Source organism: Scyliorhinus torazame, chromosome 8, assembly GCF_047496885.1.
Source record: "Scyliorhinus torazame isolate Kashiwa2021f chromosome 8, sScyTor2.1, whole genome shotgun sequence".
NCBI classification, from domain to species: domain Eukaryota; kingdom Metazoa; phylum Chordata; class Chondrichthyes; order Carcharhiniformes; family Scyliorhinidae; genus Scyliorhinus; species Scyliorhinus torazame.
The window spans coordinates 159,054,118-159,076,591 of record NC_092714.1 but is presented as its reverse complement, the minus strand read 5'-3'; the positions used below and the strand labels follow the sequence as shown (position 1 = coordinate 159,076,591).

Sequence of the window (22,474 nt, the reverse complement as noted above, 5' to 3'; positions counted from 1 at the left end):
CCCCCGCCATCAGCCCCCCTCCCCCGCCATCAGCCCCCCTCCCCCCGCCATCAGCCCCCCTCCCCCCGCCATCAGCCCCCCTCCCCCCGCCATCAGCCCCCCTCCCCCCGCCATCAGCCCCCCTCCCCCCGCCATCAGCCCCCCTCCCCCCGCCATCAGCCCCCCTCCCCCCGCCATCAGCCCCCCTCCCCCCGCCATCAGCCCCCCTCCCCCCGCCATCAGCCCCCCTCCCCCCGCCATCAGCCCCCCTCCCCCCGCCATCAGCCCCCCTCCCCCCGCCATCAGCCCCCCTCCCCCCGCCATCAGCCCCCCTCCCCCCGCCATCAGCCCCCCTCCCCCCGCCATCAGCCCCCCTCCCCCCGCCATCAGCCCCCCTCCCCCCGCCATCAGCCCCCCTCCCCCCGCCATCAGCCCCCCTCCCCCCGCCATCAGCCCCCCTCCCCCCGCCATCAGCCCCCCTCCCCCCGCCATCAGCCCCCCTCCCCCCGCCATCAGCCCCCCTCCCCCCGCCATCAGCCCCCCTCCCCCCGCCATCAGCCCCCCTCCCCCCGCCATCAGCCCCCCTCCCCCCGCCATCAGCCCCCCTCCCCCCGCCATCAGCCCCCCTCCCCCCGCCATCAGCCCCCCTCCCCCCGCCATCAGCCCCCCTCCCCCCGCCATCAGCCCCCCTCCCCCCGCCATCAGCCCCCCTCCCCCCGCCATCAGCCCCCCTCCCCCCGCCATCAGCCCCCCTCCCCCCGCCATCAGCCCCCCTCCCCCCGCCATCAGCCCCCCTCCCCCCGCCATCAGCCCCCCTCCCCCCGCCATCTGCCCCCCTCCCCCCGCCATCTGCCCCCCGCCGTCAGTCCACCCCGCCATCCGCCCCCCCCCATTGCCATCAGCCCCCACCCCCAATAACAGCCCCTGCAGGAAAGGATGTCCCGAAGCATGGTACATTGGCGAGACCATGCAAACGCTGCGACAACGGATGAACGGACATCGCGCGACAATCGCCAGGCAGGAATGTTCCCTTCCAGTCGGGGAATACTTCAGCAGTCAAGGGCATTCAGCCTCTGATCTCTGGGTAAGTGTTCTCCAAGGTGGCCGTCAGGCTGCGCGACAATGCAAAATCGCCGAGCAGAAACCTATAGCTAAGTTCCGCACACATGAGTATGGCCTCAACCGGGACCTGGGATTCATGTCACATTACATTCACCCCCCACAATCTGGCCTGGGCTTGCAAAATCCTACCAACTGCCCTGGCTTGAGACAATTCACACCTCTTTAAAGCATTGTCTTGCATCATTGACTTTGTCTATAAATATGTTTCTGGAACACACCTCTTCATTCACCTGAGGAAGGAGCAGTGCTCCGAAAGCTAGTGTATGAAACAAAACTGTTGGACTTTAACCTGGTGTTGTAAGACTTCTCACTGATTTAAGTATTTTCTGTTCTGCTTTGTTGTTTGCCTTCCAACAGATAAACCAAAATTGCCTGACAACTACACTCAGGATACATGGCAGAAACTCCATGAAGCAGTGGGTGCCATTCAGAATAGTACGTCAATAAAGTACAATTTGGAAGAACTTTATCAGGTAACCATGACCAACAATTTTCCGTTGTTGATTAATTTTGTGAAATAGGTGGAGATTTGCTATTCCCCGAGGACTGCTGTTAATTTTGCCAGCCTGTTCCATATCAAAGAGACTTGGCAATACCAGCTGCAAAAATAGAATGGGACAAGGACATTGAGTCTGTTTGTTGATCTAAACTTTGAATTTCTATAAACTCTCCAATTTAATATGGCACAAGGCAATGATCATAGCAGTAGGAGGTGCTCAAACTTTAGAGCGCCTACTTTGTTGTGTGCTTTATAGAACATAGAACAATACAGCGCAGTACAGGCCCTTCGGCCCACGATGTTGCACCGAAACAAAAGCCATCTAACCTACACTATGCCATTATCATCCATATGTTTATCCAATAAACTTTTAAATGCCCTCAATGTTGGCGAGTTCATTACTGTAGCAGGTAGGGCATTCCACGGCCTCACTACTCTTTGCGTAAAGAACCTACCTCTGACCTCTGTCCTGTATCTATTACCCCTCAGTTTAAAGTTATGTCCCCTCGTGCCAGCCATTTCCATCCGCGGGAGAAGGCTCTCACTGTCATTTATGGTCAGTCTTTGCAGGTTACACTTTCCAAGACCATCATACTGAAGATGTAAACTATGGGGTGTCAGAAACCAGTGCTGAACTTCCCAAATCTCATGTGTCTGGAGAGCAGGATAGAAAATCGATGAATAAAGGCACGTGACCCGTCTTCCTTTATCACCATCCTGTTCATCTCTTCTGCCTTCAGAGATCTATGGACAAACATGCCAAGATACCTTTGTTCCTCGGAACTTCCCAGTGTCATGCCATTCGTTGAGTACTTCCTTGTCACATTATTCCTTCCAAAGTGTATCACCTCAAACGTTTCAGGGTTAAATTCCATCTGCCACTTTTCTGCCCATGTGACCATCCCATCTATATCTTCGTGTGACCCAAGACACTCAACCTCACTGTTAACCACCTGCCAATCTTTGTGTTAACCGCAAATGTACTGATACTACCCCCACATAGTCATTTATGGCATTTATATAAATGACAAACAATAAGGAACATAACACAGAGCACTGTGGTACGTCACTGGACACTGGTGTCTAGTCACTAAAGCAGCTGTCTCATCACCGTCTGTCTCCTACACCTAAGTCAATTTTGAATCCATCTTATTAACTTGCCCTATATCCCATATGCATTTGCCTTCTTTATAAGCCTCCCATGTGGGACCTTGTCAAAGGCTTTGCTGAAATCCATGTAAACTACACCAACTACACTCATCAAAAAATTCAATCAAATTTGTGTTATGGCCGAGGCTTTTTCAGAACCCCAAAATGTATCATGGAGTTCAACCAACCTCTCCCTTTAATGTATTTGTTGCTTTTCCAGCACACGGCTTGTTCTCCAGGTGTGGGATTACAATTATGGACACGTGGGTTTTTAAACAAAACAATGTTTATTCCATGAACTCAACTTAACATCTTAAATACACATTGGATCTCTTAACACCCCTTACTTCAAAGATAACTCAGAAAATATGGCAACAGTAAATAATTCCTCAAAATGTTCCTTCAAACTTCCAAGAGACTAAACACCTTTAAACAAAATCACATCAGGTTAAAGGCTTTACTATTATAAGTGGATATTTAGGGGCAGCACGGTAGCATGGTGGTTAACACAAATGCTTCACAGCTCCAGGGTCCCAGGTTCGATTCCGGCTTGGGTCACTGTCTGTGCGGAGTCTGCACATCCTCCCCGTGTGTGCGTGGGTTTCCTCCGGGTGCTCCGGTTTCCTCCCACAGTCCAAAGATGTGCGGGTTAGGTGGATTGGCCATGCTAAATTGCCCATAGTGTCCAAAATTGCCCTTAGTGTCCAAAATTGCCCTTAGTGTTGGGAGGGGTTACTGGGTTATGGGGAAAGGGTGGAGGTGTTGACCTTGGGTAGGGTGCTCTTTCCAAGAGCCTGTGCAGACTCGATGGGCCGAATGGCCTCCTTCTGCACTGTAAATTCTATGAAGTTTAAATCACCCAAATGATCCAGAGATAGTCTTTCATGGCAGAGATCCAGCTCACTGCAAACACAGACACTCCCCAAGCTCTTTTCCTGCAAACTGCAGCTCTCTGGAAACACACAGACACACGCAAGCTGCTTTTTTAAACTGCAGCTCTCTGGAAACACCCAGACACACACAAGCTCTTTTTTTTACTGCAAAATGGCTGACCTGACCTCAGCTCCATCCACTCTCTGACATCACTGTTTTTTTAAAGGTACATTGCTTAAACATCCATGTTTTAAAGGTATTCTCACATGACACCACCCCCAAGAAAAACCGAAAACCTTCTCAATTGATCACATTCGTGACAAACCATCGGCTATTACATTTTCCTGTCCTGCTGCATGTACTATTTTCAAATTAAATGGTTGTAACAATAAACTCCCGCGAAACAGCCTTGCATTGTTATTCCGGAATCGCTCCAAAAACGTCAGTATATATAATGGTGTCAGATGGATTGCTGGTCACATAAATGTGAAAATGCTGCAAAGCCAGCACCAAACTCAAAGTCTCCTTCTCAATCGTCAAATACTTTTTCTGGTGAGAATTCAATTTCTTTGAAAAATAACCAACAGGCCGCTCTAGCCCTTCGTCGTCGTCTTGTAGAAGCACCGTACCTACGCCCACATCGCTCACATCAACAGCCACTTTGAAGGGTTTGGCATAATTTGGGATGACGAACACTGGAGCAGTGATTAACACAGCCTTCAGGCCGTCAAATGCCTGTTGACACTCCGCTGTCCACTGGAATTTGTTACGCTTCTTGAGCAAGTCCATCAGTGGAGCGACCACACTGCTAAGATTTGGTACAAATTTCAGGTAAAATCCACTCATACCAAGAAATCGCATTATTTCCCATCGTGTCGAGGGTATCGGAAACGCCCCAATAACTTTTGTTTACACATTCTGTGGGACCAGTCGACCCTGTCCGATTGTATGGCCAAGGAAAGTGACTTGGGCTTTTCCAAATTTACTTTTGGGTAGGTTTATCACCAAACCCGCCTCCTGAAGTCGATCGAATAACTCCCTCAGATGTTTTAAATGTTCTTTCCATGTCTGGCTGAAAACTACCAGATTGTCGATGTATACCACACAATTGGGTAATCCTGAAATGACTATTAGTTAACCGTTGAAATGTTGCTGGGGCGTTTTTCATGCCAAATGGCATAACTTGAACTGGTATATGCCATCTGGAGTCACAAAAACTGAAATCTCCTTCGCCCTTTCCGATAAAGGTACCTGCCAGTAACCTTTCAGTAAATCCAATTTGGAAATAACAGCGGATTGTCCCACTTTCTCAATGCAATCCTCCAAACGTGGGATAGGATAAAAGTCTGTTCTTGTAACTGCATTCACCTTTCGATCGTCCACACACAACTGTTGGGTACCATCTGGTTTAGGTACCATCACTATGGGTGAGCTCCATTGGCTGAAACCCACTTCAATTATGCCATTCTTCAGCATACTCTCAATTTCTCTGTTAACCTGTGCCAATTTTAAAGGATTAAGTCTATATGGATGTTGTTTGATAGGGACAGCATTTCCTCCATCTACATGTATAGCCATTTTAGTACTTCCCAATTTATCTCTACAAACTTGCCCATGTGATATCAATACTCTTTCAGGTCAGTTTGTTTTTCCTCTGGAAGGTAACTTAACAATTCATCCCAATTTTTAAGAACATGCTCATTTTCCAATTTAATTTGAGGTATGTCAAATTCACAGTCATCTGGATTTGGTTCCTCACTTTGAGTTAGAATCATTAAAACCTCCTTTTTCTCTCCTTCCCTTTCATAGTACCTTTTAAACATATTCACATGATACACTCGGTGAGTCTTCCTTCTATCTGGTGTTTTTACTACATAATTCACCTCACTTAATTTCCTTTCAATCTGATACGGTCCACAAAACCTAGCTTTTAAAGGCTCCCCTACCACTGGTAACAACACTAAAACTTTGTCCCCACTGGCAAAACTACGAACTTTGGATTTCCTGTCCGCTACCCGTTTCATCACATTTTGTGCAACTTTTAAATGTTGTCTCGCCAATTTGCCTGCTCTATTTAATCGTTCCCGAAAATTTGACACGTAATCCAATAGTGTAATTTCCGATTTCTCACCCACCAATTTTTCCTTGATCAATTTAAGTGGTCCTCTTACCTCATGACCAAAAATTAGTTCAAAAGGACTAAATTTGGTCGACTCATTAGGTGCATCCCTAATTGCAAACAATACGAATGGAATTCCTTTATCCCAATCCTCTGGATAATCTTGACAATACGCCCTCAACATTGTTTTTAATGTCTGATGCCACCTTTCTGATGCTCCCTGCGATTCTGGATGGTACGCAGTTGATTTAAATTGTTTTATTCCTAAGCTATCCACAACTTATTTGAATAACTTTGAAGTAAAATTCGATCCTTGATCCGATTGAATTTCTGTGGGTAGTTCATATCTAGTAAATAATTGAAGTAACTCATCCACAATCCTTTTAGCTGTAATATTACGTACTGGAATGGCCTCTGGAAACCTAGCAGATACATCCATTACAGTCAAAAGATATTGATTCCCACTTTTTGTTTTAGGAAGCGGTCCTACACAATCGATTAGGACCCTTGTAAAAGGCACCTCAAATGCTGGAATGGGTATTAAGGGCGTTGGTTTTATCGCTGCTTGAGGTTTCCCTATCACTTGACATGTGTGACATGATTGACAAAATTTAACTCCATCTTTATGTAGTCCAGGCCAATAAAAATGTTTCTGACTTTAGCTGGAGTTTTCCTTATTCCCAAATGACCTCCCACTGGTACCTCATGTGCAACTTGCAACACCTCCTTTCTGTACCCTACCGGCAATACTACTTGATGAACTTCTGCCCACTTTTCATCCGCCTGTATATGTACAAGTCTCCATTTTCTCATCAAGGCATCACTTTTAAGGTAATAACACTCTGGTATACTCTCAGATTCCTCTTTTGTATATGCTTTCTGATATATCCGTTTTATTGCTACATCTTTCTGTTGTAACTCTGCCAATTTTCCTGAACTAAAAATATCCGCCTCATCCTCCACCTGTTCTTGTTCATTTTCAACCATCTGATCAAAAATCGTTTCTGATAATTGCACTTCAACTTCATCTTCACTCTTTGATTTCTGCTCTTGTCTTAACCTGTGACTTTGCGACCTTGTTACTACACAATCCGGAAAAATCCCAGGATATTCGTCCTTCAACACTTCAGTTGACTGATTTTCTAATAGCTTATCAACCGCAGTAGGCATCACTCCCACCTGCGATCCAGCTATATCGTTACCCAAGATAAACTGTATTCCTGGACAATATAATTTCTCTATTATTCCTACTACCACTTCACCACTCTTCACTGGACTTTTATAATGGAACGCGACTCCTCTCACCCTGAATTCCACATATCACCACCTTTTCTGGCAACATTCTTCCCAAACTACATAATTCCTCATCTCTTACCATTAAAGATTGACTAGCCCCTGCATCTCTTAAAATTGTGACTTCTTTACCTGCTCCTGATACATAGGAGTAAATCTCACCCACGCAAGTAATTTCTTTAAAGACATCTGGCACCTTCTTAACAATTACTTCTTGAAAAGGCTGTACAATCGTTTGCACCTCCTTCGCTTCCCTTAGGCTTTCCTTTACCACGCTAACAAACCCCACTGTCTTTTTCTGTTTTACCACCTCCGCCTTCCGAGTGCTTTTCTTCAACCACCAACTTTACGTGGCCTAGTTTATTACAGTGAAAACATCTGAAACTTTTCATTTCTTTTCCACCCTTCTGGATTTCTTTTTTAATCTGAGGTACACTCTCTTTATTGTCTCCCATCAGATCATCTTTACCACTTGAGTATTTCTCATGTCCCCAGTTTCTATTCCTCACCGGCTGAAACTGATGTCGGATACCAATCTTTGATTTATGAACTAATTCATAATCATCTGCCATTTCCGCTGCTAAACTCGCAGTTTTAACCCTCTGTTCTTCCACATGAGTTCTCACTACATCAGGAATTGAATTTTTGAACTCCTCCAAAAGTATAATTTCTCTGAGAGCTTCATACGTTTGGTCTATTTTCAAAGCCCTTATCCACCTATCAAAATTACTCTGTTTGAGCCTTTAAAACGCCATGTATGTTTGACCAAATTCTTTCCTTAAATTTCTAAACCTTTGTCTGTAAGCTTCAGGCACTAGCTCACATGCACTTAATATGGATTTCTTCACCTCCTCATACGTTCCAGATACCTCCTCCGGTAGTGATGCAAACACTTCACTAGCTCTACCTACCAGCTTTGTTTGAATCAGTAACACCCACATGTCCTGTGGCCATTTCATTTGTTTAGCTACCTTCTCAAATAAAATGCAAAAGGCTTCCACTTCCTTCTCGTCAAACCTTGGCAATGCTTGGACATATTTAAATAGATTCCCACCAAGCATTCGACTATGACGCTCTTTCTCACTATCCTCATCACTATCATCCAACTGTACGTTTCCTTTTATGTCTGCCAATTTTGACTGATTGTCATGTTTCATGGCCATTTTCTGAAGTTCAAACTCCCTCTCTTTATCTTTTTCCCTGATCTGTATCTCTCTTTTTGTTCTGCTAGGGCTATTCTTTCTTTTCTCCTTTCTTCTGTCTCATTTTCTTTTTACTCTCTCTCTCTCTTTCTTTTTCCTCTCTTTCACTCGTATTCAAGCCGCTTTAATTCTTTCTCATGTTCCATTTGTTTAATTTGCAACTGAATTTTCGCCATTTCCAATGAGTCAAGCACTATCTCGGGCAACTTTAAATGCTTAACCACCGCCATAATTACCTCATCTTTTCGCATTTTGTCAGGTAATGTTAACTGCAATGTTCTTGCCAAATCTAACAGTCTGCTTTTCGTTTCTGTCCGTAAAGTACTAAGTGTGACATTCTCCACCCCCAAAAACTTCTGAGCCTCTGAAAGAGCCATTGTTCACAACACTCTCCCCACTTAAACTAAAATACCACACCGGAAAAGCAACAACCCTTCACTGTCTTTCAGTTCACAAAAGCCAATCCAATAGATAGACTTTTATCCCCCTCGAGCCCCCAATTGTTATGGGCGATGCTTTTTCAGAACCCCAAAATGTATCATGGAGTTCAACCAACCTCTCCCTTTAATGTATTTGTTGCTTTTCCTAGCACATGGCTTGTTCCCTAGGTGTGGAATTACAATTATGGACATGTGGGTTTTTAAACAAAATAATGTTTATTCCATGAACTCAACTTAACATCCTAAATAAACATTGGATCTCTTAACACCCCTTACTTCAAAGAGAACTCAGAAAATATTGCAACAGTAAATAATTCCTCAAAATGTTCCTTCAAACTTCCAAGAGACTTAACACCTTTAAACAAATTCACATCAGGTTATAAGTTTAAATCACCCAAATGATCCAGAGATAGTCTTTCATGGCAGAGATCCAGCTCACTGCAAACACAGACACTCCCCAAGGTCTTTTCTTCCAAACTGCAGCTCTCTGGAAACACACAGACACACGCAAGCTCTTTTCTTTACTGCAAAACTTAACTGCAAAATGGCTGATCTGACCTCAGCTCCATCCACTCTCTGACATCACTGTTTTCTTAAAGGTACATTGCTTAAACATCCATGTCTGAAAGGTACTCTCACATGACATTTGTAATAGTGGGACCACATTAGCTGTTCTCCAGTCCTCAGGCACCTCCCCTGTGACCAGAAAGGAATTAAAAATTTGGGTCAGAGCCCGTGCAAACTTCTCCCTTGTTGCTCTTATTAGCCTTAGTTTTATTAGCTCTAATTCTGTCACCTTTGCTCACGAGTCGGCAGGTAGCTTTCTGATACCGCCACGTGGTTCAAGCTAATCAAGTAATGATTAATAATGCAACACACCGCTTAGTAAAAGTTAAATCAACGATCATTTATTATATACAGCAATAAATACTTATGCAATAATCCTACTTCTAGACTACTACCTACCACTAAAGGCCAATACTTAACTTTGGAGATGGCCCACCAGGTCAGGGAAACGAATGGTCTATCGAATTGGATCTGGGCCTGCGGGATTCAAAGCTGGTACAAGTCGATAGTCAGGAGCGCCTATCTGGTAGCGATCGCTGGAGTAAGACTTACTGTTTTCTTTGTCGAAGGTTGCGAGCAGGAAGAGAAGGGTCGATCTGAACTTGGCCCCTATTCTTATAGTTCCCAGGGGCTTCCCGCCTCTCGGGGCGGGCCTCGTACCTGATATGCTCCAATAATGGGGCGATTCCTTGATCGGGAGGTGGTCGTCTACCTTCCTTTGTGTCAGCCCCTGCTGGCGCCGACAGGTCTGGATCGGCTTTATGTTGCTAATGTGTAGCAATTGTTCCCGGGGCTGGCTGCTTAATATGCAGATGGCTGGGTTGTTGTGATCTTGATGGCTGCAGGTATCGGTCTGGGCCGACTTCCCCAGAGGCGGATATACTGTTTTACCTGCAGCTGTCCGTTTGAGTCCTGTTGGCTGATTTTCCCATCAGCCTCTTTCGTTCGCCATTTTAGATCGGGGTTTGACCATTCTAATCGGGAATCAGCTATTTTAGGTGGCTACACCCTCGCCTCCCACTGCATCCTGAGACACAATTCATCCGGACCTGGAGACTTGTCCACTTTTAAGCCTGCCAATACCTTGTCACTCCCTATGACAATTTGACAGAACGCACCAGTTACAGTTCACCTTTATCCAATGTTTGTTCAACTCTCCTAAATCAGTGTTTGTAGCCAGAGGTGCCATCTGTCACCTCCACATTCCTACTTCGATATGCCTGTTCAGCCCTCAAATCCTTCCCTTGCACTTTCATTTGCAACTGCAACAGGTACAGCCCCTGTTGGTTTGCCACTTGCCATTACAGAGCCCCAAATACTCCTTCCGTTCGAGACAACAATTCAAGTCTCTGCAACCTAATCTTGTGCATTGTAGCCTCTGTCATGGTGTGGTCAAGATTAGATGACCACTTTGCTCAAAATCTCTCACCATTCCCACCCCATTCCATATTCCAATTGAGCATTGAACAACATTTGGATTGATTTGTTTTCAGAACTCTCACACTTACAAGTTCTTCTTCTCTCATTGTATGTTCTTCTCCTATATTGTTTCCATCTCTTAATGATTTGCATGCTTTCTCTCAATCTGTCCCCTACCCTATAATTGGAGATCTATTGCCTGCTTTTCTTTTTTTCCCCTCATTGTTTCTTCGCAGCCGAACTAGAATGTTTATTTGTCTTTCAGTTTCGTACAACTTGCATAATACTACATAACACAAGAACAGGACATTCGGCCCAAATATTCCATTTTGGTGTTTACACCCCAAACAAGCCTCCTGCTGTTCTACTCCTCTCATCTTAGCCTTTCAGTATGTCTTCTTATTCCCCTATTTTCTCTTGTACTTATCTAAGTTATTTATGAAAGTCTGTAAGCTATTTACCACAATGACTGGAAGCCTGTGTTGAGCAGGGATCAGTGTTGGGGCCCTTGCTGTTTGTGGTTTATATTAATGATGTAGATATGAATATAGGAGGGTTGATCAGTCCGTTTGCAGATGATGTGAAAATTGGCGTAGTGGTAAATAGCCTTCAATTACAGGAGGATATAGACGGGCTGATCAGTGGCAGATGGAATTCAATCCGGGTAAGTGTGAGGTGATGCACTTGGGCAGGACAAACAAGGCAAGGGGATACATGGGAAGTACCGAGGATCAGATTGTGCATGTACACCAGTCCCTTAAGGTGGAAGATGTCCCAGTACCCGAGCCCGAAGGGGAGACGAGCAGCCACAACACGTCAAACCCACGCCCAGAAAGAGTGTTAAGACCACCGACAACCGTCCCAAGACATAGGGACGTGGATGATCAGCTAACGAAAGCTGAACAGTTACTGGGCGTGAGGAACAACCCCAACAGCCGGGCTGAGGGCATTGGGATGGTGGAAAGTATCACCGATTTGCTGCTGACAAGGGGGAAGAAACCCCCAAAAGCTAAAGGGCCTCGCAGAGGTCAGGAAAGAAAAGAGGAAAGCGAAGTGCAACGTGAACAGCGGCGCACGCAAAAGATGGGCCACCCGAAAAGCAGTCATTAGAGCGACACAGCTGCTCTACAAGAACAATAGGCACCAACTGGCAAGACAAATCATGGGCGCCCCAGCCACAACCACATGTCCTCTACCCATTGAGGATCTCGAACGGTGCTTTTGGGACAAGCTCTCGAAGCCCAATAACAAGGCGAATGTGAGCAAGTTCACCACATACAAAGGCAGTACTGATGAGGGGGAGTTGATGAGACCAATTGAGGAAGAAGAGGTAACAAAAGCGATCAAGGGCGTGGACGAGAAAAGCGCGCCTGGCCCGGATGGCATGACACTATCTGACATCCAGGACATACATTTATCAGTAGATGTTAGGGCCAAATGGACCCGTACGCTAGTATCCCATGCCACAGAGGCAGGACAGAAGACATGTGCCGGTTACGACCCCTCAGACCCAGCACACAGTGAAGTGTGGGTTCTAAAATGCTTGTCCAGAGCTTGGGAACAGTCTACACAGAAAAAGACAGAGCAGGAGAGAGTAGATGTCACAATGAATCCAGTAAGGGCACACCAAGGGTAAATGAAGGCCGAGGGACAGCGCCGCACACCAAGACACAGGAATGTTATAATTGTGGACAGGAAAGTCATTATGCCCGAGAATGCAATGCCCCCCCCCAAAGCAGCAACGGAATCAGCACCCAAACGCCCCCCCCTCCCCAGGAACAATGCCAGACCCATCCACAATGTTGGTGCCCGACCAGATAATTCGGCCATGAATGGCACCGATTGACGGTTTTCGGGCTCCCCAACTTGGGTCTGCGATACCCTTTGGGATAAGTCCGGAAGACCGGTCATTGCAGGCACAGTCAGGTGACACCCCGTAGAGTTCCTTTGGGACACAGGGGGGTCCCGAACCACGTTCAACTCCTCCACCATGTACCAGAAACAGATCTGGCCCACTACGGACACCATTACCCTTAGTGGCTTTACAGGTCACCTCCAGCAGGGACACATCACAGCCCCTGTGGACGTACAGATTGGCAATATTCAAACAAAACACTCGGTCATTTTGCCACAGGCAGCAGAACACATCCGAGGATAAATTTCATGAGTGCACACAACCTTTCATTCGACCCAGTCAACCGATGCATATGGAAAATGGCTGGAGCAGCGCAAACCCCCGCCACACTCACAGTGGGAGATTATGCCCATAGAATCAGCTCAGTAGGAGCGTACTGGTTTGATCCACAAGCCATTACCACAGACAAAGCGGTTAGAGAAGTCTTGAAAAGACATAAAGCAGCATTTGCCCAGCACAAGCACAACTGCGGCAAAATCCCAGGAGTAGTAAACATTACAGGTCCCGATCCCAAGCCCCAGAAACAGTACGGCTTCCCCCCCCAGCAAGCCGAGGGAGAGAGAGCCAAGATAATTCAAAGTTTATTGAACCAAGGAGTGATTCGATTTGTCGCATCGAAGAATAATGCCCCGATTTGACCAGTAAGAAAACCTGAAGGTTCATGGCGACTGACCATCGACTCCAGAGAGTTGAACAAAATGACTCCTCTCGCAGTCCCCACCGTTGCCACGAGTCCCGAGACCATATTGAGACAGGGACACCAGTCGAAAGTTTTCACAGTATTGAATATCAGCAATGGCTTTTGGTCCATACCACTGGACGAAGCATGCCAGTATAAATTTGCGTTCACTTTCCAGGGACAGCAGTACACTAGAACAAATACAGCCAAGGCCACGGCAAAGATCTTAACCGAGCAAATGTTTACGAGATGGGGACTCCCCCGTAGTATTGAGTCGGACAAAGGTTCCCACTTTACGGGCAGGGTCATGAAAAATGTGATGACGATATTTGGGATTAAGCAAAAGTTCCAAGTTGCCTATCACCCGCAGTCCAGCGGCATTGTGGAGCGCATGAATCGGACACTAAAGGCCACGCTTCGGAAAATGGTGCAGCAGCACAACACAACATGGGATACAGTGCTCCCATTCGCACTGATGTTTATTAGGAACACAGTGTCGAGCTCAACAGGATATACTGCCCATGCCCTCATGACCGGACGACCCATAAAGTGTACCGAATACTTATTCGGACTTGATTTGGCCAGCCCTGCAGTCACCGCCCTGACCCATGGGAAAGCAGTCCAGCACATGGTAGAAAATATTAAAGCAGCACAGCTCGCTGCAGCTGTTCGACTAGGCGCTAAACGAAAGCAGAGTAAGGCCTACTTTGATAAAACAGTACACCCGACAGAGTTTACAGTTGGACAGCAAGTAATGATCATCTTATGCAACCCCAACTCTTTCCTCTCCCCTAAATTTGCAGGACCCTATTCAATCTCGGACAAAGTAAGCCCCACAGTTTATAAAATCACGTATCCGAACGGAAAATCAGGATTGTTCCATGTAAATCAGCTTAAGGTTTATGGTTGCATCTAAACCGGAGAGGCATAAATATCCTGGCCGCGAGGTTTGCTAGTGTCACACGGGAGGGTTTAAACTAGTATGGCAGTGGGGTGGGCAAGGGAGCAATAGGTCAGAAGGTGAGAGCATTGAGGGAGAACTAGGGAATAGGGACAGTGGGGCTCTGAGACAGAGCAGACAGGGAGAAGTTGATGAACACAGCGGGTCTGGTGGCCTGAAGAGCATATGTTTTAATGCAAGAAGTATTACGGGTAAGGCAGATGAACTTAGAGCTTGGATTAGTACTTGGAACTATGATGTTGTTCCCATTACTATGATGTTGTTCCCATTACAGAGACCTGGTTGAGGGAAGGGCAGGATTGGCAGCTAAACGTTCCAGGATTTAGATGTTTCAGGCGGGATAGAGGGGGATGTAAAAGGGGAGGCGGAGTTGCGCTACTGGTTAGGGAGAATATCACAGCTGTACTGCGGGAGGACATCTCAGAGGGCAGTGAGGCTATATGGGTAGAGATCAGGAATAAGAAGGGTGCAGTCACAATGTTGGGGGTATACTACAGGCCTCCCAACAGCCAGCGGGAGATAGAGGAGCAGATAGGTAGACAGATTTTGGAAAAGAGTAAAAACAACAGGGTTGTGGTGATGGGAGACTTCAACTTCCCCAATATTGACTGGGACTCACTTAGTGCGAGGGGCTTAGACGGGGCGGAGTTTGTAAGGAGCATCCAGGAGGGAATCTTAAAACAATATGTAGACAGTCCAACTAGGGAAGGGGCAGTACTGGACCTGGTATTGGAGAAAGAGCCCGGCCAGGTGGTAGATGTTTCAGTAGGGGAGCATTTCGGTAACAGTGACCACAATTCAGTAAGTTTTAAAATACTGGTGGACAAGGATAAGAGTGGTCCTAGGATGAATGTGCTAAATTGGGGGAAGGCTAATTATAACAATATTAGGCGGGAACTGAAGAACATAGATTGGGGGCGCATGTTTGAGGGCAAATCAACATCTGACATTTGGGAGGCTTTCAAGTGTCAGTTGAAAGGAATTCAGGACCGACATGTTCCTGTGAGGAAGAAGGATAAATACGGCAATTTTCGGGAACCTTGGATAAAGACGAGGTATTGGGTGTCTTAAAAAATATTATGGTAGATAAGTCCCCAGGGCCTGATGGGATCTAACCCAGAATACTGAAGGAGGCTGGAGAGGAAATTGCTGAGGCCTTGACAGAAATCTTTGGATCCTCACTGTTTTCAGGGGATGTCCGGAGGACTGGAGAATAGCCAATGTTGTTTTTGTAAGGGCCCCGAAGAATCCAGCACGAGTTTTAAGGATACAAAATAATAACGTTTATTTACAATAACAATATATTCATAACAGTAGCAGTAACTTCCCTTGCTACCTTCTCCTTCCTCCTGGTTCCTGGACTGGCCAGCTTATTTATAGTAGGAGTTTCTCCGCCCCCCTCATTGGGGAAGTTCATACTCCCATAGGATTGTGGGATAGTCATTAGTCCCCAGCCAATCGTCAGTAGGCAGGTTATAACATCCCTCCCCCCCCCAAAGTCCAAGGAATCCACCGTAGGCCCTGGCGAAGGAAGGCGTCGAACTCGTTTGGCCGCAGGCCGGACGCCATTTGCACGCGGCCCTGGATCAGGCGGCGTATAACGAGACGGAGACCGGCGTTTCCGTGATGAACGGCGCGGTTGTGCATCCACGGCCTGTGGACCAGAGGATTCCCCCTCTGATTCATCCTGTGTCTCCATCTCGGAGTCAGAGTCTGCTGCCTCCGTCATGTCAGCGTCTCTATCCCCATTCGGTCCCGTCACGACCTGCGCAGGCTTCGAGTGAGGCACCAGTGGAAGATTTGGAGGACTACCTTCCCTTGTTTCTGGTCTTTGCCGCTGTTGAACTGAGCTCCGGGGGCGGGGAATCTTTTGCGGGGATGATCTTCTGGACCGGACGTGGTCTACATGTTTTCGCTGGAGACGACCCTGGGCTTGCACTTGGTACGATATAGGGCCCGTTTGGCGAAAGATTACACCAGGAACCCATTGGGCACCACCAGCAAAATTCCGCACGAATACTGGGTCACCGGGCGCAAACTGCCGAATCGGACGATGCCGAGACAATCCCGGTCCCTGCCGTTCTTGTGTGCGGCGTACTTTTGCGCCAATGTCCGGGAAGACCATACTAAGGCGGGTGCGAAGTCTCCGGCCCATTAGGAGTTCTGCGGGAGCTACCCCAGTCACTGTATGGGGGGTGGTCCTGTAGGTAAACAAAAACCGAGCCAGTCTCGTGTCCATTGATCCGGAAGACTGCTTCTTTAGGCCTCTTTTGAATGTTTGCACTGCACGCTCTGCCAACCCATTTGAAGCCGGGTGGTAAGGGGCAGTGCGGATATGGCGGATGCCGTTCGTCTTTGTAAACCTAGCAAACTCCTCACTCGTGAATGGAGTGCCATTATCCGTGACCAGCACCTCGGGGAGGCCATGCGTGCTAAATGATAAACGCATTTTTACAATTGTTGCGCAGGACGTTGTCCCTTGCAGATTATGCACCTCCAGCCATTTGGACTGGGCGTCAATTAGTAAAAAGAACATGGATCCCTGAAAAGGGCCTGCGAAATCTGCATGTAAGCGTGCCCAAGGCCGCCCTGGCCATTCCCAGTGATGTAGGGGCGCGGTCGGCGGAAGCTTCTGATGCTCCTGGCAAATGGAGCAGTTTTGGGCCACCTTCTCAATGTCTGTGTCGAGGCCTGGCCACCAGACATAACTCCGGGCCAACATTTTCATCTTGGTCACGCCCGGATGCCCATTGTGCAAGTCTGTTCGTATCAGCTCCTGGCCTTTTTCCGGGACAATCACACGCGTCCCCCACAAGAGGATGCCGTCTTCCACGCTGAATTCTGACAGCTTGGAGGAAAATGCCCGCAACTCGCCTGGGAGCTGTCTATGCTGCCCACCATACAGGACTATGTGCCGAACCTTTGACAGGACTGGCTCCGTCTGGGTCCACTCACGGATCTGTGATGCCGTGACAGGCAAGGTGTCCATAAAATTTAGGGTTGCGACCACCTCACCGGTCGTGGGGGTCGACATGGGGCCGGTTGATAAAGGCAATCGGCTCAGTGCGTCGGCATTTGCTATCTGCGTACCTGGTTTGTGCTCCAGAGAATACTCCTATGCAGCAAGCAACAAAGCCCAGCGCTGGATCCGTGCAGAAACAATGGGCGGTATTGGCTTACCCTCTCTGAAGAGTCCCAGCAGGGGCTTATGATCAGTCACGATAGTGAAATGGCGGCCGTACACATACTGGCGGAAGCGTTTCATCGCGAAAACCACTGCCAGGCCCTCCTTCTCGATCTGCGCGTACTTTTTCTCCGCTGCAGTCAATGTGCGGGAGGCGAAAGCTATCGGTCGCTCGGCCCCGTTCTCCATCTTGTGGGACAGGACAGCCCCAATACCATACGGGGATGCATCACGTGACGAGCAAAGGCTTTCCCGGATCATAGTGGGTTAGTAACCCAGACGACGACAATTGTTGCTTTACCCGCCGGAAAGCGGTTTCTTGCGGCTGACCCCAAACCCAGGTGTGATTTTTCTTCAGCAGCAGGTGTAAGGGGGCCAGCGTAGTTGCCAGATTGGGGAGGAACTTCCCGTAATAGTTTACGAGACCGAGAAAAGAACGAAGATGCGAAGTGTCAGTCGGGGTGGGGGCATGTTGAATTGCACGCACCTTCTCTGCGACGGGATGCAGACCCTCGCGGTCCACCCGATAACCTAGGTAGACTACTTCTTTTGCCTGAAATACGCACTGTGTGTGACGTAAACGGACTCCAGCCTCCGAAAGGCGTTTAAGGACAGCCTCCAGATTTTCCAAATGCTCTTGCTCCGACGTCCCTGTAATCAACACGTCATCTAGGTAGACAGCCACACGTGGTAAAACTCTCAAAATGCCCTCCATAACACGTTGAAAAATTGCGCAGGCAGAGGATACTCCAAAGGGCAACCGTGTATATTCATACAGGCCCCGGTGTGTGTTAATTGTTACATATGGTCGGGAGGCAGGGTCCAGCTCCAACTACAGGTAGGCGTGACTCATATCTAATTTTGTGAATGAGAGTCCGCCTACAAGTTTCGCGTAGAGATCCTCTATGCGAGGCATTGGGTATCGGTCGAGTCGGGACACTGTATTCACTGTAAGTTTATAGTCGCCACACAAGCGAACTGTGGCATCTGGCTTCATTACTGGTACAATTGGTGCTGCCCAGTCAGCAAAACGGACGGGCCTGATAATACCCAAACTCTCCAAACGAGTGAGCTCCCCTTCTACCTTCTCGAGCAAAGCGTAAGGCACTGGGCGCGCCCGGAAATAGCGCGGCGTGGCTCCTGGTTCAACTTGGATACGGGCTACGGCCCCTTTTATTTTCCCCAAACCAGGCTGGAATACTTCTGGGTATCGTCCTAGCACCTCAGTCAACCCTCCAGAAACTGTTTGGAGGATGTGCTGCCATTGCAACCGCAAATGGCGCAACCAGTCCCGACCCAACAGGCTGGGCCCATGGCCACGCACTACGATAAGTGGGGAAACGCCCCTCCTGGCGTCCATAGACAACAGGGATCATTGTAGTTCCTGCAATGTCCAGTGGTTCCCCCGTGTAGGTGGCCAACCTGGCCTCTGAGTCAGTTAATGTAAGGGTCTGTATACCCTGCTTGATGCAGTCGAATGTCCTCTGGGCGATCACGAAGACCGCTGCGCCAGTATCCAACTCCATCTCCAGCGGGTGGCCATTGACCCGTACTGTCACCTTAATGGGGGCCACACGGGGAGCTGCCACACAATGCAGCTGCAGGCAGTCGTCCTCCGTCTCCACGTCCTCAGGAGTGGTCGCCGCAGGTTCATCCACGTGGAAGGTACGGCCTCTGGGCTGGTCCCAGTTACGGCCCCTGGGCTGGTCACAGTTTCGGTCGGAACGACGGCGCCTCTGGCGTCCCCAGGACCGCCGTCCGCGACGGGGTCGGCGCCTACAAGTCTGACACGGACATGGCTCCTCATCCATTGGCTCTGGAGAAGGCTCCCTTCGGGGAGGAATGTCCGATGGCCACTGGCGTCGGTCTGGTCGTTGCCTCGCCCAAGGTACCGCAGGAGTGCGGGGGGACGTTTTTGGGCGGAAAGGGTTGCGCCCCAAGGCATGCACTTCCATTCCCTGTAGCTCCTGTACTCCTCGCTCTGCGCTCTCTCGGGACAAGACTATTTGTATTGCCTGTTGAAAAGTCAATGTTGGCTCCGCTAACAACTTTCTCTGGGTGGCCGCATTGTTAATACCGCACATCAAACGGTCGCGTAACATTTCTGACAAGGTCTCACCATAGTCACAGTATTCCGCAATCCCGCGTAGCCTGGATAAAAAAATCGGCAAGGGATTCTCCAGGGGTCCTCTCAGCGGTATTAAACCGGTAACGCTGGACTATCGTGGATGGGGTTGGGTAAAAGTGTTGCCCCACTATATTCACAAGTTCGTCAAACGTTTTGGTGTCCGGCGCAGCTGGGTACGTAAGGCTCCTAATCACCCCAAACATATGCGGCCCGCAGGCGGTGAGCAATATGACCACCTGGCGCTCGTTTTCAGTGATATTGTTTGCCCGGAAATAGTAACGCATCCGTTGTGTGTACTGGTTCCAGCTTTCCAGCGCAGAATCAAAAACATCCAAACGTCCGTACAGAGGCATGGTATAATAGAAAACAACTTCCAACCTGTATCCAACAAAAATCCAGGGAGGTGGCTTCAGCAGTGTAGACAGCTATTCACTTTTACCTTCGTCGCCAGTTTTGTAAGGGCTCCGAAGAATCCAGCAAGAGTTTTAAGGATACAAAATAATAACGTTTATTTACAATAACAATATATTCATAACAGTAGCAGTAACTTCCCTTGCTACCTTCTCCTTCCTCCTGGTTCCTGGACTGGCCAGCTTATTTACAGTAGGAGTTTCTCCGTCCCCCTCATTGGGGAAGTTCATACTCCCATAGGATTGTGGGATAGTCATTAGTCCCCAGCCAATCATCAGTAGGCAGGTTATAACAGTTGTTCCTCTGTTTAAGAAGGGTAGCAAGGATAATCCAGGGAACTACAGGCCGGTGAGCCTTACTTCAGTGGTAGGGAAATTACTGGAGAGAATTCTTCGAGACAGGATCTACTCCCATTTGGAAGCAAATGGACGTATTAGTGAGAGGCAGCATGGTTTTGTGAAGGGGAGGTCATGTCTCACTAACTTGATAGAGTTTTTCGAGGAGGTCACTAAGATGATTGATGCAGGTAGGGCAGTGGATGTTGTCTATATGGACTTCAGTAAGGCCTTTGACAAGGTCCCTCATGGTAGACTAGTACAAAAGGTGAAGTCACACGGGATCAGGGGTGAGCTGGCAAGGTGGATACAGAATTGGCTAGGTCATAGAAGGCAGAGAGTAGCAATGGAAGGATGCTTTTCTAATTGGAGGGCTGTGACCAGTGGTGTTCCACAGGGATCAGTGCTGGGACCTTTGCTCTTTGTAGTATATATAAATGATTTGGAGGAAAATGTAACTGGTCTGATTAGTAAGTTTGCAGACGACACAAAGGTTGGTGGAATTGCGGATAGCGATGAGGACTGTCAGAGGATACAGCAGGATTTAGATTGTTTGGAGACTTGGGCGGAGAGATGGCAGATGGAGTTTAATCCGGACAAATGTGAGGTAATGCATTTTTCATAGAATTTACAGTGCAGAAGGAGGCCATTCGGCCCGTCGAGTCTGCACCGGCTCTTGGAAAGAGCACCCTACCGAGGCCCACACCTCCACCCTATCCCCACAACCCCTTAACCCAGTAACCACACCCAACACTAAGGGCAATTTTGGACACCAAGGACAATTTAACATGGCCAATCCACCTAACCTGCACATCTTTGGACTGTGGGAGGAAACCGGAGCACCTGGAGGAAACCCACGCACACACTGGGAGGACGTGCAGACTCCGCACAGACAGTGACCCAAGCCAGGAATCGAATCTGGGACCCTGGAGCTGTGAAGCAATTGTGCTACCCACTATGCTACCGTGCTGCCTGTTTTGGAAGTCGAATGCAGGTAGGGAATATACAGTGAATGGTAGAACCCTCAAGAGTATTGAAAGTCAAAGAGATCTAGGAGTACAGGTCCACAGGTCACTGAAAGGGGCAACACAGGTGGAGAAGGTAGTCAAGAAGGCATACGGCATACGTCCAGGGCATTGAATATAAGAATTGGCAAGTCCTTAGTTCGGCCACACTTGGAGTATAGTGTTCAATTCTGGTCGCCACACTACCAGAAGGATGTGGAGGCTTTAGAGAGGGTGCAGAAGAGATTGACCAGAATGTTGCCTGGTATGGAGGGCATTAGCTATGAGCAGCGGTTGAATAAACTCGGTTTGTTCTCACTGGAACGAAGGAGGTTGAGGGGCGACCTGATAGAGGTCTACAAAATTATGAGGGGCATAGACAGGGTGGATAGTCAGAGGCTTTTCCCCAGGGTAGAGGGGTCAATTACTAGGGGGCATAGGTTTAAGGTGAGAGGGGCAAGGTTTAGAGTACGAGGCAAGTTTTTTACGCAGAGGGTAGTGGGTGCCTGGAACTCGCTACCGGAGGAGGTGGTGGAAGCAGGGACGATAGTGACATTTAAGGGGCATCTTGACAAATACATGAATAGGATGGGAATAGAGGGATACGGACCCAGGAAGTGTAGAAGATTGTAGTTTAGTCGGGCAGCAGAGTCGGCACGGGCTTGGAGGGCCGAAGGGCCTGTTCCTGTGCTGTACATTTCTTTGTTCTTTGTTGGAACGCAGTGCAGCCACTCGCACCACCTCTCATTGACGATGGCAGACAATGAGGACCCGCCCACTGACAACCCAATTTCCCCCTCCGCCAGCAGCAGCACGTCCACAGACACGACCTTGACCCTGCCCCCAGAATCAAATTTCACCCTGACGCTTGATTCGGCTGCTAGCGACAGCACAACTGAAGCCACTGAGAGGCCCGAACAAAGATCCCACGAACCAGGCCCCAGTCACTACAGGCCCAGAGACCCCGACCACGATACGCTCAGCCTCTTTGAAACGATTTATTTGCCCACACCGGAACCTGACCCACCGTCCTCCCTACAGAACATGAAACACTGGCACCGTGATAATTCCTGTCGTCTGACGAGGAATGATGAAATGGACCCCACATCGGCACACGACGGGTTAGCCCGCAAACTCCATGAGCGAGTTCGGCACCCGAAAGATGGTGACAACTCCGAGTCTGACTCCCACCATG

General features: G+C 48.3%; 1 protein-coding gene across 4 annotated transcripts in view; it reads left to right on the top strand.

Annotated features, from left to right (window-relative positions):
* LOC140428224 (cullin-4A-like) overlaps positions 1-22,474 on the top strand; it is a 195,504-nt gene that overhangs the window by 31,642 nt on the left and 141,388 nt on the right. For all 4 annotated transcript variants that reach the window (XM_072514450.1, XM_072514449.1, XM_072514448.1 and 1 more), the window contains exon 2: positions 1,459-1,574. In XM_072514450.1, the coding sequence (XP_072370551.1) occupies positions 1,459-1,574 (116 nt within the window). The remainder of the gene's footprint in view (positions 1-1,458; positions 1,575-22,474) is intronic.